At 33.1% G+C, this 26,544-nt stretch overlaps 1 protein-coding gene and 1 long non-coding RNA gene across 2 annotated transcripts; one reads left to right on the plus strand and one right to left on the minus strand.

Moving 5' to 3' along the window:
- LOC134274669 (uncharacterized) lies at window positions 1-26,376 on the plus strand (the record flags this gene model as incomplete). Its single annotated transcript, XM_062756928.1, has 5 exons — window positions 1-877; window positions 1,449-1,622; window positions 7,537-7,989; window positions 14,346-14,597; window positions 26,276-26,376. Coding segments are annotated over exons 1-5 (1,818 nt in total), but the record flags the coding sequence as incomplete, so codon positions are not given.
- Window positions 22,591-24,265, minus strand: LOC134274670 (uncharacterized). Its single transcript, XR_009993668.1, has 3 exons — window positions 23,932-24,265; window positions 23,410-23,481; window positions 22,591-22,957 (listed from the first exon to the last, which is right to left on the minus strand). It is a non-coding gene; the product is annotated as an uncharacterized LOC134274670 (long non-coding RNA).
- Window positions 26,377-26,544: the final 168 nt, after the last annotated feature.

The following is a 26,544-nucleotide window of genomic DNA, read 5'->3' on the forward strand; positions in this document are numbered from 1 at the left end:
CGACCACAGCAAAAAACTGGAAATAAATATCTGCTGTAAATGATGTATAGATTAGAGTTGCAGAAATCTGTCAGACCTAGAGTACCCGGTGTTAGTCGAAGTGTTCACATATCCCGAGATACTTCACACCGGGTCTGGATCAGTGATGATGAAGGCAATCTCACCCTGACTAACACAGAGGGTGATGCGCTATATCGTCTGACAGATATACGCAATATTTGGGGAGGACACACTGTGAACCATGACGGCGATTTAATTTATATAGACAGTAAGAATAGCATCAACAGACTGTCTACAGTGAACAAAGTAAAAACTATATTAATAAAGTACACAGAACAATGGGAGCCACTGTGTGTCTACAGCTCGCCCTCCACTGGAGACCTGCTGGTTGGGATGTATCACACTGATACAGATACAGGCAAGGTAGTGCGGTATAACTCTACAGGAGAAGACATCCAGACCATACAGTATGAAAACAACACAGGCCAGGGACTGTATACTATGCCTGTGTACATCACGGAGAACCGAAATGGAGATGTTATTGTGTCCGACCTTCTCCGTTTTGCTGTAATTGTGACAGTCTGTGGAGGAAGTTACCGCTTCTCCTATACAGAACCTCCATCAAAATCAGACCTAGAACCATATGGAATCTGTACAGACGCGTTGTTACACATCCTGGTGTGTGATTATAACACCCAATCAGTACATATAATTGACTGCGATGGTAACTTTCTTTCACAGGTACACACATCATCAGACGGGATAGACATACCATACGGCCTGAGTTATGATGACAAAACAAACCTACTGTGGGTAGGGTCAGGGATCAAGAACACAGTCAACATATACAGAGTGATAGATGGTGACTTTTTAACTAGTAAGTTAAATATTGTAGATAGTTATAAATAATGATTAACTACATTGTACGTGATGGTCAAGATGTACATGTACTCATAAACTCGAAAATAACTGCATCATTTAAACGAAAAAAATCAAAACAAAGTGGATGTAAGACCTTTCATACGAGAAAAAAAGATATCTCATTTTTATTCTTTGGTGTTCAACAGTGACGGACCTGGCGTGGGGGCCATAAAACTTAGACGAGCTAACATTTAATCTCAGTCTCACTTTTCCAGTATATATTCCTTTGGTAAAACTGAGACGAAGATCAAAAGTGAGCTCATCTATGGCTTACAAGCCTGATGTTATATCGTGGAAGACACTATATAAATATGAAATAAAATGAAAGGTACAGTATGTATAAAAAAAAAAACATTTATTATTGAGTATTCGGGCAAAAGGGCCACAGGGAGACCGTTTGGTTCTTGGGTCCGACAAAAGGCATGTTGCCCTCCATTGCAGTCAATAAATGTATAATATAAAAAGTGAACTATTAAAAATTTCTTTATGTTCGTTGTATGCATTGTTTTTTTTTTTTTTGTTTATAGATGTCCCTCTCAAATATTTGAAATGCAGGAAACATCCAAGACACCAATTATCCCATCACTGCATAGACTGTGAGGTCACTTTGTGTCAGATGTGCATCAGGACTTCTGGTGATCATGAAGAAGATGATGTTCAAGATGTAGAGAAATTATTCAAAGAAATGCACTGTAGGAAAGGTTTGTAACTATGCAAAATGTTTTGGAGATAATGAAAAAAAAATACATTTAGTCATTTTTGAAAATTAGCTTTTTCTTTAGGACACTTGAGCCAGGTGGACGAAGTACATAAATCTTTCTGGTTTTTTCTCTGTTTTAATTTATCAATGTACATAGTGCGCCACATTCGAAAATGTTCAGCATTTTCTCTTAAATTACTTTAAAATCCATGCATATGATTTAAACAAAAATTGTGAAATTCATGGTCATTTCATCTCGTGTTGTGATGGGTTGAGCATAATCTTTTCATAATATTTCTGACCATTTTGAGCGGAATAATTCAATGTTCTTCCTAAATCTCACGTCATAAAATAACGTTGAATGAAAAACATGAATTCAAAAGCCTGAAAAAGTGTTCAACACTCAAAAAAACTCATTAATATTTATCATTAAAAGATCATTTTGATGGTACACTGTTAGAAATAAAACGTTAAAGTCACTAAGAAAACTAGTCAATTTACTGTCCATACAATCGCCATAAAAATTGCCATAAAATATTTTACTGGGAATTGGGTATATCTAAAAGATAAGATTTGGAATGCTAGAATTGACAATTTTCACTGGTTATCTAAGTATCTATTTGACCTCCACTCACCACCTTACTATCCTTACCAGTAAACTTAAAGTTTATTAATAACGACAAAACTAATGCCGATTTTAAAAGCTAGAACTTGTTGGTGAATGACGTAAGTTATTGAGTCACCTAATTGTATACTCTGCAAGTTCTTTCTACTTTTTAAAATGTTTGTGCCAGAGAGCCAATGTTTTGTTTGTATATCAAGATCGGCCAATATATATATAAATACGAAGAAATATGCAAATTTAAAAACACTCTTGCAAATGAAACTGCATATTCTAACTCGACTAGGGCGAATTATTCTACGAGCAAGTTGACTTAGGAGCAAACTCTCTATCATTTTCGCGCATACGTATCCCGACGTTTGCCCAGGGCATCCTGTTTAACCTCGCTTATATATTTACTGCGTGATCCTCGGGGTCCACGCAATAAAAGACACGTATACATGTAGGAAATATCTTTAAAAAGAGCATAAAGGTCACATCATTTGTTATTTGAACTTTGAAGCATCTTCTGGTTGTCCAGTTTCAAACTTGTTCGAATCCTGCCCCCTTGGAATAGGGCATACAGCCCAAAAATAAAAAAAAAACATATATTTACTAGAATCACCACCTTTACACCTATCTGTTGACACCTGTGGCTGTCGTTGGGACACCTTGTAAGAGTTATCCATCCTCGTTGGCTGTTTTATCTACATGTATATTATTGCTTCGTTGAAAGACATAGCGACTTGTACAAGGTCAAGTTTGTTTTCATCCAGTGTAGCTTCATATAGGCTGCAAATTTCCCTATCAATCATCACCTGAAATCTATATGTAACATGTTTATTTGGATTTTTAGGTCACCTGAGTCACTCAGGTGACCTATTGCCATCCGTGTTTGTCCGTCGGCGTCCGTCGTTCGTCGTCCGTTGTGTGTTAACATATGAACATTTTCAGCTTCCCCTCTGAAACTGCTGAACCAATTTTAACCAAATTTTGTATACAGCATCTGTGGGTAAAGGGAAACAAAATTTGTGAATTTCATGGTCCCTGCCCCCCTGGGGCCTGAGGGGTGGGGCCAAAACCACTAAAATTAATGCAATCTTTAAAAATCTTCTTCTTTACTCCTGGACATCAAGCAGTCCAACTGTTTGCATGATTGTAATTAGCAATGAGTCCTCTACCAAAATTGTAAAATTCATGGCGCTGGGGTCAGGGGTTCTAGTGCTAGGGCGGGGTTAAATAAGTAGGTAGTGAAAATGCATTATTTCTTTGAAAAAATCTTCTTCTCTGCTCCTGGGTATTAAATAAACCAACTAAGTACATAGTTATGATGAGCAAGAGTGCCTCTACCAAAATTGTGAATTTTATGGCCCCAGGGTCAGGGGTTCTAATGTAAGGGTGGGGCTCTATTGATTATATATTAAAAATACATGAATTCTTTGAAAATCGTTTCTGCTCCTGGGTATTAAATAACTAAGTACATAGTTATGATGAGCAAGAGTGCCTCTACCAAAATTGTGAATTTTATGGCCCCAGGTGGGTTCTTGTTTTAGGGTGGGGCTCTAATGATTATTAGTGAAATGCATGAATTCTTTGAATATCCTTTGCTCCTGGTTAATATGCTAATGATCTGATTACATATTTAAGGCCAGGATTTATTCTATTTTCAGTTTTACAACCCTCTGCTCAAGGTTTTGAATTTTCAGAAGAAAAATTTTTTTTTTCTTTTCGATGTCAAATTTGAGTCGGGATCGAGATTTCAAATTTACGAACTCGCACTTCCGGTTTTACGATGAAACGGCGGGTAAATAAAGCTAGATCTGAGAAGATAGCTTGGTTTAGTGTAAAATTCATCGAAATGAGTGCCATTCAAAACGTTTCACCCGTTCAAACGACAAATAAAATGCTGACGACTTTGTTGCACAATGACATGCTGGTGAGATAATTAATTAATTATGTATTCGTTTCAAAAGTATCTGTCTGTAAATTATTTTCCTCCCCCAGGCTTTAAACTGCCCATGGTAGCTATTGCATATTGCCAGCGACACTATTTATGGTCTCTGTTATAGCTTACAGTCTAAGCATCATTCTTCAGAAAAGGGTTGCTTATGCATCAGATGTAATGAATGAAACAATGGGAGAAGTTAAGTCCATTTGAGGAAGAAATAAACAATAACCTGAAGAAATAAAAAAAAATCAACTATTAAAGACAAGAATATACAAATATATACAGGCATGTAGTATCATTTGTATCAGCCAGAAAAATTATTTCACACTTAATTGAAAAAAAGTTCACCATACTCCCCAATACTCTCTGTCTATTTTATGATAGGAATTATTATTTTAGGCATCAAGTAAATTTTAGAACAATGTCTACACATTCACCTAACACATATTAAACACATATTAAAAAATGAAGAGATATTGGGAGACTTTTAAAGAATTGATTTTTAAGATATATTTTGATCAACATCACAAAATTTATATAACTGGCCAAAACTGGCAGATGATAAAATAAGCAATTAAATGTTCTACTTTCCTATTTGTAAGCATTATGTAGCAAAGGAAAACAAAGGAAGACAACTCTTGCATTTCACATTCTGTGTCATATTTTCTTCTGTGTCTCAACAGTGGCGCGAGAAAATGATGAAATTTCAGATAAAATTAACAAACTGGTACCTAGGTTATATTCTAAAATTGTTTTGATCTAGTATTCCTGCATAATCTGCTTTTAATCTGCTGATGTACACTTTCCAATCATTTTCCTCAGAAAGATGGATAACTCTGTAAGAATTCTGTATTTTTTAAACATTAATAAAAAGGTAAATTTTCATCCGATTTAAGAAATACAGCAAAACTCGGTTATAACGAAGTCGCTGGGACCTTTGAAATTACTTCGCTATATCCGTAATTTGTTATTAGCGTATAAGAAATTAATTAAATTTAAATTGCTGGGGATCCAAGATCAAAATGACTTCGCTATATCCGTGAATTCGCAATATCCGTGTTCGTACTAAACGAGTTTTACTGTAATTGCTGATATGGAATCAGTGGGGCATACTTTACACAATGGACATAAAACACTGACAAACAGGTCGAGACCACTGCCTTATATAAAAGGCAATTTCCAACACGTGACGAAGTCTTCGTCACGCCCGTTCTCCAATCAAGTGAAAGATTCCAAAGCATAACAGTCTACCACGTGTTTACGATTCAATAGCTACACGTGGTTTTCGTCGGTTTACTGCACAAAATTTAACTCGTCACCGGAAAAACTGTAGAGCTTCTTTATAACTTTATTAGACCGAAATTGAAAGATTATATTCTGAAGACACTGCTCCATGCTCACATTTCATTTTGGAGTTGTTTTAGATGAGTAGCAGTTGCTTCGAATATCGTACAAACGCTTTGACTTTTGCATATACATAAAACACTTTCTGATAATATTGAGGGGTTAAATAATAATTGCACACTTTCTCCTGCTGTCTAAAAACAAGGACCTATATACTACCAGCGAAAGCTATGTACACGTATATCACGTGAAAAAAACTCAATGTTTTATCGACACGATAGCACTTATACGTTTCTTTGAACAATGGTATACTAGGCTGATGTATTATAAGTTGATATAAGGCTTCATGAAGCAAATTTTGTAAATGTGAGCACAGAAATGAAAGATTATACATGTAGATCATTTTAAATATTTCTTTCAAAAATTTACAAAAAGAATTGAAAATAGGTTTCCAAGGGACAATTCCAGTTGCCTTTAATTTTCAACACAGCTAGGTACTTGTAGTAGCCCACAATGCATTGCGGCTCATTCAGCAGTAGGTAAAGTAAACATATCAGCTAATTTACATGCAAATTTATTCTGACGTCAGAAAATCTAGTGGTCTCGACCTGTTAAAAATCATTGGGCATTGCTACATTATGTGTCCAGTGGTAAGGAGCCTAATAGGATAGCATAAAAAAAAAGAATGTACAAATGTTAATAATTGATTTATCATTTTTTTTTTATATTTCCTTCTCCTTTGGGACTTTTTTATTCTCATGTTCATAACTAAACCTGAACGTAAAAAAATGCTGGCCTTATAATGAAGAAAGGGGCCTCTTTCAAAATAGATAATATCAGGGCCACTGGGTCAGGGGTACCAGGGGGTACTTTGACTAAAAATAAATTAATGCTTTGAAATCTGCCCTTTGATACGCAATGGTGCCTCTTTCAAAATCTGTGAATTTCATGGCTTTTGGATTAAAACACGAACCAAATACAATCGCTGGAAAGTTGTTACATGATACTCAGGTGACCTATAAGGCCCTTGGGCCTCTTGTTAATTTCTAGTTAAAATGAATTCTGGTAAACTTGGATTTCCTTATTTGTTTTAGATGGACTCTGAATGCGATCATGACCAGATCACGATCGCTTCTTTTCCCGCACCGGGGAAAGACACGTGTTTACCCTTGCTCTGAAGCGCTTTTGGACAATAATGTAGTCAATCAGATTTCAATATTGGTCGCCTTGGCTAGTCCATGTCCAGTTCCTTGATGATTATCGAACTCTCAGTGTATTTGCCAGCACAAGCTTGTTGGTGGTGGCGAACTCAAGCAGTCGATAACTTTCTCATTTGTAGTAAAGTCGCACGATGGTCAGCAGATTGGTTGAGCATCTTTTCCAACCTTAGAGTTCAAGTCCCAGTGTATTTGCCAGCACAAGCTTGTTGGTGGTGGCGAACTCAAGCAGTCGATAACTTTTTCATTTGTAGTAAAGTCGCATGATGGTCAGCAGATTGCTCCTCCTTTCTCTGTGTTTGTCATCCCTTCCACCTTGTGTCCGTTCATTGTTGTTGTCTCGCCTATGTGTTTACATCGCGTCTCACATAAATTTCGAAAAATGATGTACATTGTACATACCCTAATAGCATGAACTGACACTATTTCTTTAGAAAAAATGCTTTTTCCCTTTTTTCCTTACTTCCTTTTTTTATGTCCGAGTAATTTTGAACACCAAATTAAGTGAAGAATATTCAATAGCCAATAACCAAGTTATTCCTACGACGAACTTTCATACATGTACATTTTGGCTAAACACATGTTTTGTTTGCTTCTTTTTTTACCTTTCTGAATACTAAGTATTTAACTAAAGTCTCATAAAATTATACTTTTAAATGAGTGTAGATGCAAGTCTTTTAACAACTATTGCTTGGAGGGATACGTTTGGTTTAATTTTATTTTCGAACTCCTTAATACGTACTTCTGTTTTTGCTCTAGCCAAAAAGCGAGTGATGTGGTACATGGACCTCTTGTTTATTTTCAGATGGAGATGCAATTTTGATGTGCCTTCTGCTTTGCCCTTCATACAAAATAAATCTGAAAGAAGAACACTGGATAGAGAAGTATAATACTGTTGCTGAAGTTTTCAAATTCAAGAAGATTAAGAAGCCGTCTAATCTTAGCAGCTTAAAGAAGTACAAACCAATACTCAAACAGGATGGTGTGAATGTTGAGTTTTCTTGTAAATTCTTTAAACACACCACTTTCCTTACTTTCGCTAAAAATCCAAATTTTGTGGATATCTTTCTGAGTTTAGCAGAAAAAGACAACATCTCTGAGTACTGCAGATCCTGGGCCTATCCAAAGAAGGAGCGGGAAGTCTTTTGCTGGTTATCACCACATCAAACAACACAATTGATAGAAAAACTTGGAGAGGATATTTTCAACCACCCAACATGGCAGGATACATCAATACACAATACTGTATTTCAAAACCGTAAGTTTATATTTTTCAGTTGATTCTATACGCAAGAACATATACAATTTCTAAATCGAGGTAAATTATTGACTACAAAATGATGAAACAAGAATATCTAACTTCTTATTTAAAATCATCATTTCGTACGTTCCATAGTCCATACAATTACCTTGTTGGCAAATGCAATTTGGGTCAAATGCTGACTGTCGTTTTAAGCTGGCTTTCCAGAATGCAAAGTCCTGACTGTAGGCATCATAATCGACTGCCTTAATAAAAATAGCATAGTGTAAAAAATAAATAAAACCAAAGTACTCAGAAGTACTGAGAGCAGGGCTTATTTACAGAGTAAATTGAATTCGTACATGAATCTTACGTTTATATTGTGTTAACAGATAAATAACAAGAATATTAGATTAAAGACTATCAATATAAATTATGACACTGACAGTGAGTTTTAGATCCAAATAACACGGTCAGATTTTGTCAGAATCAAAATTAATCTCGTACTACGGCTGGTTCCCTCTCCTATTTTCCCTGTTACATGTAGTGTAGAGAACTACGATAACACTGATTATCAGAAATCCTTACGCTAATAAACTACGTTCTTTGACTTAATGCTGAAGTTTTCAAAGTCATTACTACTAATGTTTATTTATTTAGATAAAACTTCGTTTTATTAATGTTGTTTTACTTAGCGTTTGTATTATCTCCGAAGCGGTTGAGAGTAAGAATTATATTTTTACACGTAACTTTAAAATGGCGCCTATGAGGTTGACATCCTGTCTTGAAAAGGATGACATAAGCCGGCAATTGCTCTTTGGGCAATAAGCCTGGTTAAAAACCAAACGGCATCAAAGCAAACGCTTCCAATAAACAAAATAATCCTATTGCAAGACGGTATTTGAACAAATAGTTATAGCATCTCAATCTTTGAAATTGTTCATGATCAAGATTTTTACCTTAGAATTAAATTGAAAAAGGAATTGCGAGGGTTGATCCAAAAGAAATATGTCACTGTGTCAATATCTTCAATATTATCATATATTATATACCAAAAGATGCATAAAAAATAATTCTAATCTAAATTGAAATTTTCGTTGAATAATTTTGAATTAAATTAATTTCGTAGACGTTTAAAATATTAAACATGGGTGGTGTCGCCGCGTCACAACAGAACGTCACGTTTTAAAGTGTAAATCTTTAAAATGAGAAAAGACAAACACATTAAAAAGCTTGTAAAAAAGCATCTAAATTTAGGGCTGTCACGGGTACCCGAAATGGCCCGGAACCGTGGAACAATTAATTCGGGTCGGGTATGGTTCCGTTTTTCCGGAATTCAGTTCGATTCCGATTTGTATAATAGAGTAGATTTTACTTTAAAAATGGTGTCAGAAACGAGAGATTTGTTAGTACGTTGTCATTATAAAGTGATTTAAATAATTTGGTACAATTGTTGTCTAGTCAGGAGGCTACTTTAAACTAGTTATAATGTTGTTATTTCTAAGATTAAATGAAAATATTCTTTTTATTGTTGAAAATAATACAAATCATGAGCTTTTCTTCCATTACCTACCCGACCCGAGAAATCCGAAACCTAACCTAAAAAAATCAGAACCGACCCGACCCGAAAATTTTGGAACCGTGACAGCCCTACATCTAATCGCCCAAATTTTTAAAAGACAATTTTTTCGACATATTCTAATCTTCAGTAGAGAAATAAAATGACGTCATTGCTTTTTAATCATAAACATTGTATTTTTATTATGCTGTATTGAACAAAGAAAATGTCGAAATGGTTGAAACGCTGAAACGAGCTGTGATGTATTTTTGCTTTTTAAAAATGGAAAAATCACCCTAGAAACAGTTACGATGGTTGACAAGGCACATAGAGGAGAGAATGTAAATAAAAGACATGTTTACAGATTTTTTTCAGCGAATTTTTAGCTGGTCATAGGTCAGTGAGTGATCATCAAAGGACTAAAAGGCCTTAAAATGGAGGTCGGGCAGAAACGTTCAGTGTGTCTTACGTTGTCCAAAATGTTTAGACAGTTACAGTGAAATGAGAAAAATTAAGTTTGCCCCATGTTACTGTTAAAAGAATATTGACAGAGTACTAAATTATATATAAGGTGAGTGTACAATGGGTGCTAATAATTCTTATAAAAATGGAAATATATGTGAATGTGTTCATGAATCTCAAAGATTTTCAATGGAACGAAGTGAAAGATTTCAAGTATATGACGTCGCGTATCCGTCATATGACTTTATTTAGGTGCGGCGACTACCGCATTGGCAGAGGAAATACATGTGGGTCACATACGACACATACGTCGTTTTAACTCGCAGTGCAAGTGTAATATGTTAGAGACATTGTTAACTGTAGAACTATTTAAGCATGAACTTATTGATTTGCAATTATCGTGAAGAGTGAAAAAACGGCTTCATATGTGTCCACCGAGTTCTAGAACATAATTGATTGTGCAAGCAAAACAATGGGCCCTAATTAGAGAATATTAACAGTTTAGCATTATAAACTGAAAACGGTACATTGTATTAAGGTTTAAAACATTAGTATGACATCATCTTTTGTTCTTTTAATGCTTTCTATTTCTTGCAAGGCCCAAAGCAGTCCAATAAGTTACGTGAAACTGTCCAATAAGTTTTAAAATCTGTCTATTATTAAAAGTAATGGACAGTTTTCAATAACTTGTTGGATGGCTACAGGTAACTTACTAGATTAAGAAAACACAACACAAATAAACACAAATAAATATTTTTCAGGCAATGAATCCAACAGTTTCACAGTGTAATTAAATAATCCATTCAAAGTCACAAAAACTGAAACTTTGTAATTATTCCAATAAATGATGAATTGTATATTACAGCTCACAATGAACATCAAAAGTTAAATTTGAAGGAAATATCTCGATCTGAAATCTATTGGAATGTAATTTGCACCAACAACACACGAGGGGATATCACTTCTCCTGGCAAGAAACAGTCTCTCCTTAAATTCTTATTCTCACTGGTACTTTGAATAATTTTGCTCATTTTTCTGCAGGAGCACATCCATCGGTTTTCTGCTACAGGTATGCAAGGGTGTTTTGTCAATAGCCTTGTCTACTCATCTCCCGATTTGTTTCTGATTTTGGCGAAAAGAAAGCTTATAATTTTGTTGATTTCTTTATCATTCAACACCTTAACGTACATCAACGTTGAGTACCTTGTAACATTCTCTCTGTCAGTTAAAAAACACAGTAAGTACCCGTTTACATTTCTGCTCTGATTATCCTCTTCTAAATCATCTGAATATTGTTGATTAAATTACGAAAACCTTTCTACGTTCCCTTTGTTTTTCTGCATCCTTGAAAACCCTTGATCAAACGTTGAGAAATGTTTGAAAAAATAAAACGTCCACCTTGAGCTCAAAGTTCATTTTCTTGACAATCCTAGGCTCAAAATATCACAAGAATGACATACCCCGGTATGCATTGCCCTTCAAATCTGAAGTTGTTTTGCATAAAAATATGCTTCATTGGAAGAAGACATGCTTTCAACATTCACAATCACATTAAAATGGTGATGGAATCTCATGCCTTGTGATGAAATATTCGTTAGTCAGTTGTTTGAAAATTGCACTTACCTATAACTGTCCACTCAGTTAACAATTACAATGAATACAAGTTTCTTTTGACTTCTTTTGACTGTCATAAATCCTTCACCTGAGACAGTCTAATAAGTAGACAATACTTACTTAATACAATGGATGAGAAAAAGTTCTAAGAGAGTACATTATGAACACAATAGGGCAAATGTTTTAAGTAGGTTATAGGCCTCAAACTGTCGACTCTGTGAGAAAAAAGAACTATTGTCGGGCCTAACGGCCCTCCAACAGTTCTTTCTTCTTACAGAATGGACAGTTTTTGGTCTATAACCTTTACTTAAACATTTTATTTTGATTTTTTAAAAATATATATTTATGGTACTGACAACAGCGATTTTGCTGTGGCGGAACTATGGCGCTAATTTTTTAACTGTGGTGCTAAGGAATTTCAATTAGGCTGGGCCGCCACGTTCAACGGCCCATGGAGAAGCCTGCATTTGCAAGTTTTGTTTGTTAAAACACACAAGAACTCTGAAGTTGACATCAAAGAGTTGCTTGAGTTTTTGATTGACAGTATCTTAGTGGTTTTTGGAGAAAAAGTATTCCGTTCTCTTGGAGTTCCCATGGGTACCAATTGCGCTTCATTATTAGCACACCTATTTTTATATTCCTATAAAGCACAATGTATGCAAATTCTTATGCGTAAACAGAAGAAAACACTTGCTGTTGCCTTCCAATCGATATTTAGATATATCGACGACGTATTGTCAATCAACAATGGTAATTTCCATTCCTACGTCGATACGATATAACCTGGTGAACTTGAGATACAAGATACCACTGAGTAAGGAAAAGATGTTAATGGTTATTTAACAACCAGGCTGTATGATACACGTGACGACTTTAACTTTTCTATTGTCAACTTCATTTACTTATGCAGCAATATACCTTAATCGCCTCATACGGAGTATATATATCTCAGTTTATTCGATACGCAAGAGCATGCTCTACGTATTAACAATTTCTAAAACGAGGTAAATTATTGACAAGCAAGTTGATGAAACAAGAATACCAGCAGTCTCGTTTAAAGTCAACATTTCGTACGTTCTATGATCGATACAATGACCTTGTCAGCAAATACAATTTACCATTGAGTCAAATGCTGACTGACGTTTTGAATACTAATTTTTGTCCATTATTTATACACTGAATTGTCGACGGATTTCCCCATTTCCTAATCATGACAAGGAGCACACGGTGGGTGTGACCGGTCAGCAGGGGATGCTCACTGCTCCATGGCACCTGTTTGATTTGCTCCTATTTTGTATTGTTTAATGGACTTAGATTGAATACTGCTCCTTATATCCATATCTTTACTACAGTATATTGTGTTTGTACGATCATTTAAATGATAAATGTCTAAAAGGCATGCAAGCTCTCAGGGGTGCTGGGAAATAAAATTGTTAATGTAGATATATAATTTTAATCGAACACAACATATAATGGTGTTCATTTAATAGTCTCTCTTCTAATAAACACAATATTTTCAGAAATAGATGCCTAAATAGAAGTCTTTGCTTCAAACCTTTCAATTCAGAATGAAAAGCTCACTATGCACAACTCATACAGACTTGAATATATCTTAATTTGCCCAGGCAATGACCATTTTGGGGAAATCTGGAACTAGAACTACACTGAAGACTCATTCATGTCATTAAGTATTAGATACAAATTATTAATTTCATGCAGCTGGTTTCCTAGAGAACGAGAAATAATCACCATGTCTTACCTCCGATGGTTTGGAAGACTGTGTTTGTCCTGCTCCTATTTTGTGTTGTTTAATGCACTTTTGGACTTGAATACTGTTTGTTATCGATATTTTTTTCCATCATTTTATTTCTATATTAAATCTGGTAAATATTTAAATTCCGCAAAGATTATTAATTACTTTGCATGTTACAATTCACTTTATAATACTTTCATGTTAAATACTAAAATCTGATTGGTTTAGACGCAGTTAACAATCTGTTCTATTACCCTCAGCCTTAGCAACACACGTGACAACGGGTAACACAACGGTAATTCCACATGCGTAGAAATTATGCGCGCACGGTTCACCGTAGAATTCTCAAAACGTCAGATGTGCGTTTGAAAGAACCGGAATAAACTTGACGTCAATAAAAGATTGCGTCCGATGTAGCTTACTTAAAAACAACAAACGACAGACAAAACATGCTTGCAAGTGCAGAAATAACGAAACTCTAGATGATAAAGAGTATCAATTAAGCAATAGAGAGATCAGTAAATCTTTTTCGAAGTAGCGGGGAGTTTGAAAGCTTTCTAAACGTGAACGAAAAGGCGATCGACGATTTGTATTGCTGACATAGTAAATCAAGAAGACATTCAGTATACTAAAATAAATGGTGCCTATTTTGGAGGGTAACAGATGAAATTGACACCCCTCGGAAAACCATTGTCAACCTCCGCTGATGCGTCGGTTGACAATAGTTTTCCTTGGGGTGTCAATTTCAACTGTTACCCTCCAAAACAGGCACCATTTATACAATATCACAGAAGGAATAGATAGTTAAATAACTCATTCTTGAAAAATCACACTACTTCTACCAAAAACAGTTATATTCTCTGATTCATGTTTTGCTTATGAAGAAAAATACTTCCAAAAAGACAATAAAGTATTCATATGAAAGTTGAACGTTCTAGCATAATCTAGTAGAACTACAATTCGGTGATAGATTTATTATTTTTGTAGTTGGTGTGCCAATGCAGATTTTGATGAGAGGAGAGGAGTCAGTGAAGAATTTCATTGAAAATCTGAGGAAAGGGGAGACGACCATGTACCACGCATCTGGGATGATCATTGGATGTGCGGGTAGTGGAAAGTCAACCTTACTAGAAAGACTGAAGGGCATCGACCTGATAGAAATCCTAGAGAGTTCAAAGTCAACCAGAGGAATAGACGTCCAGTCTGACATATTTGATGTAACTGGAAAAACAATTAAGGGTATGATTTTTTTATTATCTGATGATATAGAGTTTTCCAATTAATATGTCACAATAAATAATCGAAAAGTTTAAAAGTACCACACACACTCGCACTTTAAAAGGCGTGTCTTGATTGAAACACTTTCATTTTACACCCTTAGCTGTATGATTTATGCCTACATAATATTTTTAAAAAAAAACAAGTATAAACTGTCAAAACGGCAGAAATACTCAAGCTGTAGAAAGTCAATAACTATAGAGGAAGTGACATAATATCCTTAAATGGTATTAGATGAGGATTATTGAGTTCTGTTGAATAAACTACATGTTCATAAAACAAATTCATATATTCAGTTTTATTAGAAGAAATATACGCAGCATAGTTAAGGTTACAAAAAGGAGACGGAGTCTAATTTGCACGGAAAACTTGATTATGACATCATACAAAATATACGCCATACAGCATTTCTTTGAAATACCACAAAATGAGTTAAGCACAGAACAATTCAAAAACAAGTCACTGATCACAATACTTGTCAATATGACGTCATTTCTTAAAACGTGACATAGTTTGTATGCATTGTGAGACAGATAAAGTAATATTTTCTCAACAAAATATCTGTTTTCGAATTAAATAAAATATTATTAACATATATTATATGGGACAATAAATTGCATTTTATGTCTTCTTTTATATTTTATTAATATATTTATTGTACATTATGTATTTAATAGACACTACTGTATATTTGTTTTCAAGTATATCGAAGGGTAGTGTGTGTGTGTGTGTGTGTGTGGGGGGGGGGGGGGGTGTTAACAAATAGATCTAGTGCAAGGGCATACACTCTATTGATCTTAGTAACCTTTTACAATTCAACCCTAGAACTATTAAGGTATCTAAAAAGTGCTGCGATTCTGATGAAATATTTCAAACAATTTAAGGTAGTTCTACACTCGGCGCTAAATGGGCTCAATCTTAAAAAATCTGCTTTTATAAGTTAGATATACATCCCACTAATTGATAGACACAAGAAAAATTATGTCAACATGTTCACTTTTCCGCTAATGCCTATCGGAGTACATACCCCGAAATGTAAAGTACTGAAATTTACCTATCCTACATTTTGTTGTATTTAATATATTAAAGTCTAAATATTCAACTTTGATACACAAAATAGAGTAGAAACCTGTAAGTAAACCATAGATAATCATTGTTTTATTTGCACTTTGTTAGACTAACGTATCAAAATGAAATATGAGAAAATGTGCTTCACACGTCAATCTCGGTCATTTTAGAAAAAAATTTAGACTCAAACTTCAAAAACTTGCATTCGTTTTACTAAATAGCATTTAAGAAAAAGAATAAGCTAAAACAAGATGTGTGTTGTGAAACACTATGCGCCCGGCGGCAACAAATTTAAAAAAAACATATTTTTAGCATAAAGGTCACAATGAAGCTCACAAGGTCATTGATCTTGATGTTATTTGAAAGATCTTGATTAGTGAAGTATGCATACCAAATATGAAGTCTCTATCTTCCACGGTTCAAAAGTTATGGGGAAGGTTCAAAAAAGCTATTTTTAGCATATAAGACACGGTCAAGGTTACAAGATCATTGACCTTGGTGTCATGTGAAAGGGCTTCATTAGTGGAGTATGCATGCCAAATATTAAGTCTACATCTTTTATGGTTCAAAAGTTAAGGCAGAGGTTAAAGTTTGCAAAAAACCTCTATTTTTAGCATATAAGTCACAGTCAAGGTCACAAAGTCATTGATCCTGGTGTCATTTGGAAGACCTTCATTAGTGGAGTAGGCATACCAAATATGAAGTCTCTATCATTCATGGTTCAAAAATTATGGCGAAGGTTAAAGTTCGCAGACAAACAGACAAACAGACAGACAGACAGACAGAGAGACAGACAGGACAAAAACAATATACGCCTCGGAACTTTCGATCCGGGCGCATAAAAAAATTATATGTTGACGCATTACTTTTCATGCTATGAGCTCTACACTAAAGGGACCCCAATAATTTCATTCTTCCAAAAATAATATATTGCCACATTTTCCTGTAGTACTGTTAAAGTTTGAGTGTATACTTGTATTAACAAAGTTGTACATATTTAAAACAATGATAATACACACCCAATACCTATTGTCCCTAAAATTTATCTTGCAATACTCTAAAACATTAATAGCCATTCTCTGTAACCACTTAAACTTCGCATGCCACGCATGGTCAACGCTTTTGATGAAACTTCACCCATGCTTAGTACTTGACACCAGAAACAAATATCAAACAAAATTTCGTTGCTAAGTGAGTAAGTGTCTCGGTTGCTATGGCAACAGCCGGAAAAGTTTGAAAAATCAAGATTTTCAGACACTTTAAATCTCGACTGTGGCTTATTAAAAACTAGAAAAAACAAACAAACCATTTTCACAAAAACATGACACCTTGGTGTCACTTATACTGTAAATAAACTGTTCAGAATATATCTCTTAATAAGTGGTAACCAAGGGTACATTTGGAATACATTTTAAATGTTGAAATATGCTGAAAAACACTCCATATTCACTAATGGAAGGTGTTACTTGCTCAAACTCAATCAACGATTAAGAAAAACAATGAAAATCTTTGACCTTAAGTATATAAGTATAAAAAATATTATTCTAAAAGTAACTTTCATGGTTGCCATGGTAACAATGTAACCATGCAAAACCAGTAACTAAGATTGGGTTAATGCTACTGTCTTGAGGAAAAACATGAAAATTCAAGACTGGCAAATATGCATCCTTAGGACCTTGCAACACCAAAACCATAAGAAAAATTGGGTATAATTGCTACTTTGCAGTGTTACCATGGAAAGAAAGTACCAGTTCCTTAAAATGAATTATTTTTCTCTGCATTAAGAATTGAATTGCCATATAATCAAGAAACAAATTAAAGGGCTCAGCTTGAATAGTACTTATCTGTTAGAACTGAATCTGAATATCATATATTGATAAAATTTGATGAAGAAAACACCACTGTTGCTATGGTTACCAAGAAGGGGAAATGTTCGATTTTGTGAACTTTATATCAATATTAAACCCTCTGTGCCAACTTCTTGCATCCACTTAGATACTGGATGATAGTCAAAATTAAAAGTCAGGTTAGATGTTAATAAATATCAATCATAAAACTTTTGGGAATCTATTTTAAGGGTACGTATCCAAGGTAAGAAAATATTTTCAGGTTTTTAAGCATATATTTTCTGCTTATTTCCATAGCAACGCTCTATTTAAAGAATCTAATCTGAATTTTTTCAAATGGGAAAACTAAGAGCACACCTACATCTTTAAAAATTGATCATTAGTTATGAGGAAATGTGCTTTTTTAAAAGATAGGATCAGATTTAAACATACAGAGTGTTACTTTGAAGGCTCTCTGTGATAAAAAAAAAAAAAAACCCATGGCAACCATTGCCAACCAGAATGAAATATCATATTTTGTTCTTGGTATATGATTCAAGGCTCTTTTTTCTATTATTTGGTCACATTTCATCCTATACTTGCTTTTTATTTTTACGTGTAAGACTTTATAAAATTCAATGAATATTTTTTTTTACTTTTGAATACTTTGTTACCATAGTAACATATGTTATGGTTGATTTACCAAACATGTTTATGTTAAGTGGACATCGTCTACCACATATATTTCCCGGGCGACAATTGATGGTTACATCAATTTTTTCTTGTATATGTTTGTTTTAAGTATCTTTTGCTTCATGGCGTATATCACATTTAATACATGTATAAACTTCAATCTAAATAGCTTGCTAACAGCCTGTAGAAAGTTTTTTTTTTTCAAAGTGGAAGGTGGGCTCCAGGCTCCATAAAATCCACATCACTACGGGTTCATCAATCGATGCAAACCTGGGCTAAAATGTACGATCTTCTCCAACACTTGACCGTGGCTTGAGACGGGTTCATCTAGCTGAGAGGCATGTCCAAAACATATTCCGTACACAGGCAACTTAGCCACATATGATTGTCATATGAGTATCATATGACTCTCATATGATTGGTTTCATATGAGAATCATAGAAAAAGGGCATCATATGTGAATCATATGAAGCAAATCATATGATTTACATATGATCCACATATGTGAATCATATGAAAATAACTACATATGATTTTCATATGAATGATTTAAGTGTGTTTCAAGCCATTTACATATGAGAATCATATGAAAAGGACATCATATGTAAATCATATGAAACACTTGTGTGTTCTTTTTCAATGTTTTTCACATTCTTGTACACATTTAAAAATCAGATATTTCTGCATTAGATGAAAATTCATTACATTACAATGATCTATCTTCATTGGTTAAATATTTCAAAATATCTTAAGGTAAGGTTTGCGTCTCCCTCCAACTTTTATTTTTTTTAATATGCACACATGCCATATATCAATTTATTCAGGGAGATTAGCTTCATCATTTAATATGATTTTCAAAGATATTGCCCGTCCCATTTTTTTTTAGTAAAAGACGCCAAATTTAACGTATTTCATATTTCACCTCGAATATTATTTTCATTGAAAAAATTGATTTATTTTATTAATTATCAAACTTTTATAATTAAAATGACCTGGATTAGTATAATTCATGCTTCTATTATTTAAACTATTAATTTTCCGTTATCAAAAATGTGAAAAATTGGGTAAAAAAGAAGATTTTTCAATTTTCCTTGATAAAGTGAAACCGTTGCCATGGCAACAAAAATATAAAAATCAACGTTTTACATATCTTACGATTCCATCAAATTCCATGAAGTTATTAATTTGATCATTTTAAATAATTTGAACCAAAAAAATATGTATGTCCCCAATATTATTTCCATGGAAACAGGGGCTATATTATGGGTTCGGAACACAAAAATCAGACTTTTTCTACACTTATAAAGACAACGTTGATATCACATTGTCATGGTGAATGTTAAAGACTAAATGTATTTTTGATATTGTTTTTAAGCAAAACTTGGCCAAAAATATTCAAAATAAAACTCCTCCTGTGCTACAAGATGGTCTAAAAATTTATTCCGTGGAAGAAATCTAGTATTTATGGCAATCTTTACATCTGAATATTCTGATGAAATTGTCCATGAATTATACTGCAACACCTTTAGAAGTACATGTATATGTTTATAAACATAGTTCAGAACATGTTGCAACTAACCCAATTAAAAGCCTCTGAATTTGACCTCATGCTGATTTAGTTATTCCAACATGCAGTAATTTCTAGACATCTTCGTAGCAAAATATCTTTATTCAGTTATGTCTCGTGACTATCATTATACATGTATGCCATCTTTTGAGTGAAATGTTGTAAGCATTGCATCCACGAAGCTGCTGTTTTTATAATTAAATGATTTCTTTACTTCGAAGAGTAGAATTGCTATCTTGAAAGTAATGTTTGTTTGCCCTCTCTTGACTCTGGGTAAAATTATTGGGTCGGTAGGTGAGAAAATCTTCAACAACATTTCTTTACGGGGAATAAGAGGAATAAAAAGAAAAAATATGGCCCTGCGTTGAAAAAAAAATTTCAGTCTGGTCATTTTAATCAGTCGGTCTGGAGAGGCAGACAACCAAACATATCTTAAAGACGGCCTATTTCTACACATCATGGACATTAGCTCAATCATTGGATTAGGTAGTCTGAGAATCTAAATTGAAATATCAGACAGAACAAAATAAAGATGAATTCTAAGTGACTTCAATTCATACTTTAATGAGTTTACAGAGTACTTCTGATTTCAGAGAAAAGGCAAATTCTGCAAAATGACATAACACTGTCATAAATATTTGTCAAGAACAGGGAAAAAGAAACAATGTTACAGTGATAGATATATCTCCTTGATATCCATGAAATAATAATTTAAATATAAAATTTTTTTCTCCTTTTTAAAATCAAAATTCAGAAAAAAATTAAAAGATTATAAATGTAAACAATTTTAAAATAAACTACATGTATTTGTGAAAGATTTTAATTTTAGTTGATTACTAAACTGGTCTTATCATTCCTACTAAATTAACAACCTTTCAATTTCCAAGTGTCATATTTTAAACTGTTAAATGTTCACTGCAGCTTTATTTACAAAACTCTTCAGTTTTCAGAAATACTTATTTGAGCATATTAGGTCCTGGTAAAAACAAAATTTAATGAATAAAAATATTAAATTTAATTGTTCATGTATTAATTTCCTTGCAATTTTACAAAATAACCCTTTTAAGAAACTTGTTACTTGTAAGTGTAGACAAAAGCAACCTTCAATTAATACCTTAATGTATACATTTATTTTACTGAAAACAAATTCAAAAATGGACAAATAGAGCATGCACTGCAATCATCACATGCACATATTTTCTAAATATATTGAAAACAGCATGTATATACTACCAGGTAGATAGGATGCTGTTAAACATTAAATTTTTTTCTATAATCTATAGACATGTTAAAAATATGCATTGGGTACAACAAATCATCATTTCTATTCCAAATCTCCATTGACTTTGCCATGTCTGGTTCAACATCTTAGCTTGATCCATCCAACTTTCTTTAATATTCTTGAGCTGATATGGGATGACCTCTACTTTGATTGATGGCACAAATCTTTTAAGGAAACACTGAAGTACATGTACTTTTTTGTTCTTATCTATTCCAATTAATGACCCAATTGATCTGAAATCATATGTGTTCATTTTTACAATAACATTTAAGGAATTGCATTTTTGGAATTGCATAAGGAATTGGACTGAATTTCATTCACTCAATGAAATGAAATTTCCAATATAATCAATGAAGAATCAATATGAAATTATTGTACAATTTATACATGTAGATTGAATTAGTGAAATGCAAATGCTTGATCAAGAAAATTAATGTTCTTGTCATGCACAATTTGTATTAATTAAAAAATGAGATATTAATTAAAATCAAACCTCATTTAAAAGGTAACTTGAACAATTGAATACCTGTTCCAATAATGTTACAAATATTAGGCCTAAAAAGCAAGGATTTTTTTCATAATTTCTTGAATGAATGCATTTTTATTTTTTGGCAATGTTGGGATATTAGCCACATCCTGACATCCTTGTACCGTTTATTCATCGTTTTTAAATCTGTAGTCAGAAGATCATTCATAACTTTCAGTAAAATGAATAGTTAAATAATTACCTGATGAAAATACTATCAACAATCAAACAGTAAAATATAAAGTTGTTTATTTTTCCTTCAACATCATCATTGGACATGGTCAACATCATCATTGGACGTGACTTTTCTTCCCTGTTCGGACTGCATAAAGCATAATACTTTACAGGATACTCTCAGGTCTTTTCTTTTTTCCTTCCCATTCTCACTTAAAATTTTAGTGTAGTGGTGAAGCGAGAAACACACAACAGCACAATGCGTCGATAACTTTCTTCTGATCGGAATGGCCTACAACTTGCCACATTCCGTATCGAAATAAACAAGTCCTCCTTTATTGGTTCATCCACATGCATCACGCTAATCTCAAAGGCTTTTAAGATTCCTATGCTTTGATTTGTTATAAGACTTTCTCCTTAAAACGTTCTTTGTTTTTAGTCCTAACAATAAGTGACAACAAACATCAAGTATGACAGAGGAAATTCGTTACCGAGATGCTTAGCATCGCTGGTTTAAAGTCGCCTGTTTCAAACGCTTTGGTGATTTGCAAGAGTTATCTCCCTGTTAACGCAAACCTTACCTTAAAATGCTTACACAACTTTTTTGATAAAATTATTTTCATCAAGAGAAATAACTTATTTTTCACAGTGTACACTCTAAACAAGAAAATATACAAACAAGTCAGTAGCATTTGTCGATACATGTATTTAACATATTCTAACATGAGTACAAATTATAAGATTTCAGCAAAATTATTTAGTAGTTAAACATGTATATACTGTACATGTACAAATGAATAACATATTAATTAGTTCATGTATAAAAATACCATATGACATGAAAGTGTCCAAAGCAAAATTGAAATATCAGCAATAACATTTGTCATGTATTCTCTATTGTAAATTTATGAAAAATCAAGTTATTGATTATTTCAGCATACAATAAGAATATGGGAAATTTTCACAGCTAAAATTCAGACAAGATTGTGTACATCCTCCCCATTTCATAATTATTCCATTTATTTCCTTGTTCTTTTTCCTTCTGTATCTTTCAATTTTTTCAGTTGTCCTCCCTTTGATCTTCCATGACCATTTTGAAAATCTCTTTGAACAGTACCGTAACAAAAATGAATATCCACCACTTCTCCTCTTCCTGAACAATTTCTTTGTGGCTCAGAATGGTCTCTACAAAAATTTCAAAAGTAAAAATAAAATAATTCTTAAATTCTATGAGTTATAAAAGTTACTTAGGTATAATCAGCAAACAAATGTATGCCCAATTCACTGACACAGGTATGATACAAGATAAAACTAACGTTATATATGTTATACTAGGTGTTTTGAGGAATCCTATGATGTAATTTGAAAACAATTACACTATTGAAAGATATGCTTCATAATAAAATCATAAAACGCAATTTTTTGTTATTTTGACAATTAAATTTGGAATGTTCAAACAGTATATATTAATTCAGATTAAAATAATAAGAAGATTCTGATACAAATACATGTATATTATTTTTGGACAAAAAATACTACAGACAAGTAGACAGGCAGAAAAACAGACATTGTGATTCCAAGATATCCCAAACTTTTGGGAAGACTATAACAAAGTTTATTTAACAGTGTGTAGTTACCTTAACTTTAAAGCAAGCCTTGGATCTTGGGATTTGTTCTTTATCTTATGAGAGGCTGACTGTATATTGAACCTGTAAGACAAATACTCACAGTCTCACACAGTAGATATTTTCTAAGAATACATTCAATCAAAACTTAAACTATTAAAAAGAGAGAGTACAAGTTTGTAGGTTCTCTATAGTCTTAAATATATTTAACATTTAACCCGAAACTATAGGCACGCGCACCATAAATCCAATTTATCCCCGCTCTCCCCAAAAAGTTATTGTATACTATATAGTTTCATAGTCTATACAGCCAGCAAAATCTATTCATACTTTGCATTTTTTAAGTGCACTGGATTAAAATTATAATGTAGAATAAAATTTCTAGAGTATTGAGTTGAGTTGAATTTATTTTTGATGAAGCCATGCAAACAATGTAGAATTATAAAAGAACAAAAAAAAAATAATAAAGAAATATATTGTCATAAAGAGACATTACAGATACTTTGATTTTTTATTGCAAGTATTTATTTTTACCTTCAATATTGTGATGATGCAATCGTCTGTCAAATCAGCTTCAGGATCAATCGCCAGTCTTATCAGCTTCGGGCTCTTTGGACTGAAAAAAACAGCACTGTGACACTGAACTCAAGTTGCCGAATGCATCTATAGGCCATAAAAACAAACATTTGTCATTAAGTTGAAGAAGGAATCCGGACTTGATAACGATCTCAACATACATAACGCCAACTGACATACAAGGTTTCTACTTTCACTTTCATATCAGTACGTAACAAAACGAAAACAAATTCAAGTTTTAAAAAGTAGCAATGCCCTTAGCCTAACATGTAATGTTTACATTCATTCAGAAACAAATTTTATCCAAACTTACTAACAGATCACGAACGTTACGTTTATGAAATGCATGCAAGTATTGAAGTAATAAGAATATTTTATACAGAAAGTTCATACGCACCATAATGAACTAATATTGAAACAATATGAATCAAAAGTCTTTAAAATAATATTGTTAGGAGATCACTTGCCTTTTCCAAACACCCAACACGTCTGCTGCAGCAGTGACGTCAAAAATGACGTATATTTTCATCCGATAAAAGACAATACCGGCCTGGACAAAAAAACGGAATTATTTTAATTGTACTTAGCCAAACCCAAAAGATTTAAAATGAAAAGCAAATTAATTTATTCTTTATCTATTTCGCCTGGGAAATGCATTATAACAGAAAAAATTATGAAAGGTTTTTTTTTTAGAAGGAAGGGGGGGGGGGTAGGGTAAACAGAGTAGAACTTTACATATAATTAATAACTAAAAATTCTTTTGAATTAATGTACATTTAAATTTATCTTTTGATATATATTATTGAAATTGCAATTTTACTTCAGTATAACAAGGACAGATAAGTGAACATTGTTTCATATGATTCTCATATGATCAGTTTCATATGATTCTCATATGATTATTGTCAGAATATTCATATGATTCTCATATGCAGGATCTTTCATATGAGAATCATATGTATATTACTTCATATGATTTACATATGTGTAATCATATGATTCTCATATGATTTGCCACATATGATTCTCATATGATTGTATATACATATGATTCTCATATGATCCACATATGATCCTCATATGAAAGGCAATACATATGTGAATCATATGTGGATAATTGCCTATGTAGGAATCCAAAAGAACACTGTAAAAAATGCGCTTAGAAAATAAACACTTCATTTACATGTTTTGGCCTAAACATGTACAAGATTGTGTTTAACGGCTAAACACTTAGATCTAAACGTGTGTTATACGTCATGAAATTTAATGTGTTTAGAATTTCAATGCATAAAAAAAGTGTGACAAGAGTGTGCTTAGGAAAGTGTCTATCATCTAAACACATTTTTTACAGTGAAGTTATATAAGTTTCGTTACCAAAGCCGAAGATAATACGAGAATTTAACATTGACTTTGTGCTATTGTTTTACTGTCACTTAAAGTACACATCATTTGCACATCAGTTGAGGGGTACAGCCATACTTTTTTCTGGCCAGGCCATAGTAGAATTTGTTAATGATATCGATGGGGTAACCTGCATCACCTTTCAGAGTCTACAGTAGACTCTTCCAAGGATGCTTTGTCAGCGACTGTAAAAAGTTACCTGAGATTCCTACGCCGCAAGGAAAGCGCGAAATCTCTGTATAGAAACTGTTGCGGCTGCGGAGCTTCACTCATTGTTCATTTACCATAGAAAAGAATCCCATATTTAACACTTTATATCTTTGTATATACAGACGTTTTCAAGATAAGCTTTATTTTTGTTTCTGGAAATATTTTGATCTACAAAAATAATATATTTTTGTGTTTTTAAACTGAGTAAATCGATAACCTAGCACTGTATTTAGATAACTCAAGTCCCTCTAGGGTTTGCCTAAAAATGGAAGATGTAGCTAAAATTGCTTACAGCATGCATTGGTGATTTTTGCCGAAAAGCCGTAAGTCCAATTTAAATGGGAAAAATCAAGATAAAGTAATTATTAGTTTTCCAACTTTATAATTTTGTAACCAATAAAATGATAGATAAATAAATAAATAAAAGGTTTTAGCTGAATAATGACTTTCTAATTAAAAGTACGTTTAAAGTGAATACGTTTTAGTTCATGTATGACATTTCAGAGAGAGAGAGAGAGAGGTGAGTAAGTGTGTATTGTTACTAACATCATTTGGTCTGACCTGGTCTAAACTTTATGAAGTCAATTTGATCAACAGCGCTTCTTCATGGCTATGTTAAAGGCATATTGTAAAAAAGAAGTTGATATAATGATTATAATAGACAAATAAATATCGTATTTTTGTTTTGCAGTAAACTCGACAAAACAAAAACAACGTTTTAAAGTTACAATCAATGAATCAAACCTACAAAAGAATACTCCAGAGCAGCCTTTAGACACTTCTGGTGATACTGTAGTAGAGATACTTTTATTTGAAATAATAAAAGTTGGAGTGATTTTAAATGAAATAAAATAAATATTAAATATAAATTAAATAGACTAAATAAACTGTTAAATAAGTTATAAATGATAGTTTTCCGTTAAAGTTTATTCTTTTCTTTCTTTACTAACTTGGGAATTT

This window comes from Saccostrea cucullata, unplaced genomic scaffold (assembly GCF_032062105.1).
Source record: "Saccostrea cucullata isolate Sc308-1 unplaced genomic scaffold, CSIRO_AGI_Scuc_v1 ctg7764, whole genome shotgun sequence".
Lineage (NCBI taxonomy): Eukaryota > Metazoa > Mollusca > Bivalvia > Ostreida > Ostreidae > Saccostrea > Saccostrea cuccullata.